We start from the raw sequence: 6,793 nt of genomic DNA, 5'->3' as shown, positions 1-6,793 counted from the left end.
ACACCGGCAGGAGGAAACAATCGATGATTTGAGGTCCGACCTCAACTCATTTTGATCTTGCCAACCTACCGAGGTATGGCTAACGAGGAACCATATGAATACATCACTGAGTTTAATGAGATATGTGCTACTAATCAGGTAAACGGTTTCACGGATGATGAGGTACATCTGCGATTATTTCCTTATTCACTTAAATATAAGGCAAAATGATGGTTTCTCTCTTTACCCGCCCGGAGTATTAATACTTGGGCGGTGATGAAAAAACGGTTTTTAGAGGAGTTTTATCCCATAAGTAAAACTTCAGACATGCGTACGCAAATAAAATCTTTTAAACAACTACCGGGTGAATTATTTCATGAAGCGTACGAGCGTCTGAAGGAGTTACTTAGGGCATGTCCACACCATGAGATACCAAAGTGGGAATTGGTTAAAATTTTCTATGATAGTTTGGATTCCCAAAACAGGCAATTCCTTTTGGCGGCTAGTGGTGGGGCGTTTTTAACTCGATCTAGTGATGACGAGTGGACCTTCTTTGAGCAATTAATCAAGGGTTCAAAACCCAAGCTTTGGTTAATCGTAAATAACCTAGTACCTCCCGAGTGAATCATGTTTCCGACTTGGGTGGTTCATCTAGGAACTTAGAGCAAGAATTAGATGATTTGAAAATGCTTATATTTAACAACCCAAACTAGGGACTTGCTAGTAATGTTTCGCAGGTTCAGGAAGTTTGTGAGATTTGTGGAGATCCTTCTCACTTTGCATACGGATGTAGAAATGGGATTCCACCGGTAAATCAACAAATAGTGGAGGAACAAGTTAATGAGGTCCAGGGACGAAGATTTGATCCATACTCCAACACGTATAATTCGGGTTGGAGAAACTATCCTAATTTCAGTTGGAGCAATAACAATGCTCTAAATGCTAACCAAGGGAACCAACAAAGACCGCAAAACAACTTTCAAAACCAGGGTAACTTTTAGAACCAAGGCTACTAGCAAAGAAACTATCAAAATCCTTATCCCAACAACCGAAACCAAAACCAAAATAATTACCAAAATCAAAGGCAAAATCAAAATCAAAACAATGCGTCACCCAATAAACCATCTAGCTCGGATGCCAAGATGGACGCGTTTATCTCCAAAATGCGTAAAATAGTGGAAGTGCAAAACAAGTCAATTGGTGCGTTGGCTAAGGAGATTGGTAATGTAGTAGAAAGTAAAGGGAATTGGGAGCCGAGTACAATTCCAAGCTACACGGTTCTAAATCCGAATCATAAGGAACAAGGAAAAGGGCATAGTGTTAATATGGTAGGCACCTTGCGAAGTGGAAAGAAGCATGACAATAAGGTTGGTGAAAAAGAGGTAGTGCAACAAGAGTCAAGTGAGGTTCCTATTGTGCTTGATGAGGATGAGGTAAGTGAAAATGATAACCATGGAAAGGGGGTGAAAAATAAGGAACCAATCGTTAATGAGACCGAGAAATTGGAGACGGAATCAAAAACCGTCCCATTTCCCAAGGCCTTAGAGTCCCCAAACCAATTCCCTTATGGGAAGATGGGACCACAACCGGAGGACATGTGGGAAACATTTAAAAAGGTTAAGATTAATTTTCCCCTTCTCGATGCTATTAGGCAAGTCCCGTCTTATACTAAATTTTTGAAGGACCTTTGCACTCAAAAGAGGAAGCAAAGGGCGACCTTACCAAAAAAGGTGGAGCTAACCGAGCACCTAAGTGCGGTTGTTTCAGGAACACTTCCACCTAAATTTAAGGACCCGGGGACCCCATTGATAGCGGTTACTATAGGAAACGTGAATGTGAAAAAGGCGTTATTGGACCTAGTAACTAGCATCAATATTTTACCTTTTTGTCTAGTTGACCTATTTGAATTGGGTTTAATGAAAAGAACCGACATAATTATTCAACTAGCAGACCAATCAATCAAAACACCTAGGGGGATATTAGAAGATTTGATAGTAAAAGTGGAGGATTTCTATTACCCTGTTGACTTTGTTGTGATGGATATTGAATCTAGGAATAGAGATGCCCAGCCCACTATAATCTTGGGGCGCCCTTTCTTGGCCACCATAAATGCCCACATTAATTGTCGAATGGGTTCCATGGACATATCATTCGGGAATCGCAAGATGAGGATTAATATCTTTAATTCTCTTCACGCCCCAAATGTCCATGAATGCTATCAGGTAGATGTGATTGATGAACTAGTGGAAAAACATACTTCTCACCTAATAACCAATGACCCGGTAGAAGTATTTTGCTTAGGTGATGAAGAGGATGTTGAATGTGAAGAGGTTAAGGCAGTCGAATTAGCTATAGCAAGTATGTGACGACCCGGAAATTTTCGACCAAATTTAAACTTAATCTTTATATAATTCCGACTTGATAAGCAATGAATTTTAATAGATCTTGAACCTCCGAAAAGAGTTTTACACAAGCTTTTGGTCACCCTTTTATTCCGACGATTCACGAACGTCATAACTTGATTTAATTGTTTAATTGTTTAATTATTATGTATATATATGGATTTATATATATTTAACTTGAAAATATGATAATTAAATATCTCATTAAGTATATTAACAAAGTATTATATATATATATATATATATATATATATATATATATATATATATATATATATATATATATATATATATATATATATATATATATATATATATATATTTTCATACTACTAATTTAAAGAGTTTTTAAACAATATATATATTACTATTTAAACGACGTAATTAACTTATGTTAAAATGTATTTACATATAATGTATTACGAGTGTAAATACATCCTTACAAGTATTGAATACACTTTATAATATACCAATACATATAAAGGATAGCTATCCTCGTATTTCCGTTTAATTTCCTCAAAGAATTCTACTCACATTCATACGGTATTTTTACCCGTATTATACACAGCTTCTAAAAGTATTTACTATTGGTATATACCAATAGAAATCTGCAATTATTTGTGTAATATGTAATCCATGACCTAATCAATTTAATATGTCATGCATGACTTAATACAATTTAACTTATCTTAGATATTTTCACTAAAAGCCAAAATTATAAGCTTATAAATAAGGACCATTTTAACTCATTTTTACTCCACATTTTCTTAAACTAAAAACACACACTTGAATGCTCTCATATCATACTTTAATCTCAGCAACTTTCCTCTTCATAATCAAGGTAAAATACTTCTCAAAATCCTTGTTCAATTCCTTGTATATTTGCTATCTTATTATACTTATAAAACTTGTAAAAACTAGAACTTGTTTTGGTGAACACCAAGCTTGTTTGAAAAACTAATCTAATCTTTCTAACTTAACTCTAATAACACTTATTTATATGTATTATGATGTTATATTAAGTTAATATAAGAATTTATAACTTGTACATATGAAGAATACCTTGAAACTTAACATATATCCTTTAATCTCCATTCGGTAAAAAGCGGGTTGTTTTGGGTTGGGAATTAAAAACCTATCTTATACTTTGAGTTTGAGGCTAAGACTTTGGAAATATGTTAATATATGTAAATAAGACTTCCGGTATTTTTGGAAGTATTTTATCAAAAATCATATATTGGGTGGATGCCGGGATTTTTCCAAATCTGTCCACCGACACAAAAAGAGGGTAAAGATCTAAAAATTACTACTTGAGATGAACTTTTCGAATTGGTTTTGTAAAACTTACTTCTTAATGAATCCATAGTAATTTGATTCACTTTAAACGGAGTTGTAATGAATATTTGGCGAGCAAAACAAAATCTGCTAAAATTAACGTTGTATGGACGAAATTTATATTATAAAAACTATATTAACCATATCCTTGTTAACTTTTCCTATATCCTATATATATTTGGACATGTTATCAGTAGTATAACAAAATATTATAATCTTGGTTAATTCTGTGATTGTATATATGTATAATAATATTCTTGGTACGTCCTAACATAATAAGTATACAATACGTTTTTGATAAATCCAAAGACAATACGTACACAATACGTCTTAGTTAATTCGAAGACAATACGTATACAATATGTCTCTGGGTTGATGCAAAGACAATACATATACAATACGTCATGGGGTAATTCTAAGAATATATATATATATATATATATATATATATATATATATATATATATATATATATATATATATATATATATATATATATATATACCGATTATTAGACTGTTGGACTTTTCGGACTATTTTGGACTACTAACAAAGGACTACTAACAATGAACTACTAATATAAAATGTTAAAAATTATTATATAAGTATTCTATGAACTTGCTTTATTTTATTCATATGTCGTATTATTATCTGAATCGTTATTATTGTTATAGGTTCGTGAATCCAAGGACGACGGTCATATTTTTAATAAGTTGAAAACTTATTATTAATATACTTTTACTACTGTGAGTATATAGTCCCATTTTTAAACTCTACAAATATTTTGGGATGATAATACATGCATTTTACGTTTTACGCCATAGACACAAGTACTTAAAATATATTCTACATTGAGTTGTACCACTTTGCATATCTTCCCTAATAGCTTGGTAACTAATATTTACATGTTGTAAGAACATGTATACGCGAATCCTATTGATAGATCTATCGGGTTTGACAACCCCAACCGGGCTAGTCGCTCTAGTATCGTAAACGGTTGCATAGTACTTCGGTTTTACTACATTTGGTACAGTGTAGGGAGATTTCATAATAAAGGGAATATGCCACATTAATGGTTAAGTATGGTTACCGAAGCGCTCAACAACTTATAGAATACTTTTATACACTTGCGAGTGTACATATATTTATAACTATGAAATCTTGTGGTCTATATTTATATCGATGATAAACCTATATATCTCACCAACCTTTGTGTTGACTGTTTACGCATGTTTATTCTCAGGTCCTTAAGAAAGTCTTCCGCTGTTGCATTATTTGAGCAAGCTGTGCATGGAGTCTCATACTTTTATTTAAATAAAGTGTTGCATTTAATAAAACCTTTGTCATGTATTATATTCGACTGTTACGTCACGTGTGTAGTATTTGGAAACCGATGTATTTTGGGGATTATTTCTTAAATAATCGCCCACTTGTTTAAAATATGCATTATGTATAATAATGATGTGCTTTTTATGAAACGAATGCAATATTTTCTAAAACGTATCATATAGAGGTCAAATACCTCACTATGGGACCAATGAGAACGTACTGCAGTAATATGGACGGGTCGTTTCAAAGTATAATGGATGCTAGGTTACCACCTTGGACTCATAAATATGAGCCACTACCTAAGTCCATTGATACTAATATGAGACCTTCATTAGAATCACCACCGACCCTTGAGCTGAAACCATTACCCTCTCATTTAAAGTATGCATTCTTGGGGTACTAACGGCACTTTGCCAGTTATTATTGCTTCAGATTTGACAAGTGTGCAGGAAAAAGCTTTAATGGAGGTGCTTCATAAGTACAAGGCTGCGGTGGGATGGACTATAGCTGATTTGAAAGGGATAAGTCCCTCAGTGTGCATGCATCGCATAGTTACAGATCCTGAGGTTAAACCTGCCCGTGACACGCAACGCAGGTTAAACCCGAACATGCAGGAAGTGGTAAAGAAAGAGGTTCTTAAGTGGTTAGACAAGGGGATTATTTTCCCTATTTTGGATAGTCAGTGGGTAAGCCCCACTCAAACAGTGCCAAAGAAAGCTGGGATCACAGTCATGGAAACCGAGGAAGGTGAAAAGATCACAACCCGTCCCGTGACGGGTTGGCAGGTATGTATTGATTACAGGAAGTTAAATGCTGCAACTTCAAAGGATCATTTTCCCTTACCTTTTATTGATCAAATCATCGAAAAGTTGTCAGGTCAAAAATTTTATTGTTTCTTAGATGGGTATTCGGGATACAATCAGATACCTATTCACCCTAATGACCAAGAAAAAACAACTTTTACTTGTCCCTATGGAACTTATGCTTTTAGACGAATGCCTTTTGTTCTATGTAATGCACCTGCTACTTTTCAAAGGTGTATGATGAGTATTTTTTCAGAATTAATAGGCGAGTCTTTAGAAATTTTCATGGATGATTTCTCAATATTTGGTAAGTCTTTTGAATCATGTTTAAATATGTTGGAAAAGGTTTTTCAAACGGTGTACAGAGACTAACCTCGTCCTTAGTTGGGAAAAGAGCCATTTTATGGTAAGGGAAGGGGTGGTTTTGGGACACATTGTGTCCGAACGGGGATTTGAAGTAGATAGGGCAAAAGTGCAACTTATTCCACATTACCTCTATAACAACCCGTCCTAATCCATCTGGACGAATACATTACATTTGGTTACATCGCGAGGTACTTGACCTCTATATGATACATTTTACAAACATTGCATTCGTTTTTAAAAGACAAACTTTCATTACATCGACAGTTGACAGGCATGCATACCATTTCATAATATATCCAACTATAATTGACTTAATATTATTCTTGATGAACTCAACGACTCGAATGCAACGTCTTTTGAAATATGTCATGAATGACTCCAAGTAATATCTCTAAAATGAGCAAATGCACAGCGGAAGATTTCTTTCATACCTGAGAATAAACATGCTTTCAAGTGTCAACCAAAAGGTTGGTGAGTTCATTAGTTTAACATAAATATTCATTTCCATCATTTTAATAGACCACAAGATTTTTCATTTCTCATAAATATACGTCCCATGCATAGAGACAAAAATAATCA

General features: G+C 34.2%; 1 protein-coding gene and 1 pseudogene across 1 annotated transcript; one reads left to right on the top strand and one right to left on the bottom strand.

The window, feature by feature from the left end:
* Positions 1-296: 296 nt before the first annotated feature.
* LOC139846231 (small nucleolar RNA R71) lies at positions 297-410 on the bottom strand (annotated as a pseudogene).
* A 711-nt stretch (positions 411-1,121) lies between these two features.
* On the top strand, positions 1,122-2,345 carry LOC139840853 (uncharacterized). Its single transcript, XM_071831095.1, has one exon. It carries the CDS (start codon positions 1,122-1,124, stop codon positions 2,343-2,345), a length of 1,224 nt encoding a protein of 407 aa, XP_071687196.1.
* The last annotated feature ends 4,448 nt before the right edge of the window (positions 2,346-6,793 follow it).

Source organism: Rutidosis leptorrhynchoides, chromosome 4, assembly GCF_046630445.1.
Source record: "Rutidosis leptorrhynchoides isolate AG116_Rl617_1_P2 chromosome 4, CSIRO_AGI_Rlap_v1, whole genome shotgun sequence".
Lineage (NCBI taxonomy): Eukaryota > Viridiplantae > Streptophyta > Magnoliopsida > Asterales > Asteraceae > Rutidosis > Rutidosis leptorrhynchoides.
The sequence above is the reverse complement of the archived record's forward strand: the minus strand, read 5'-3'. Positions and strand labels throughout refer to the sequence as shown.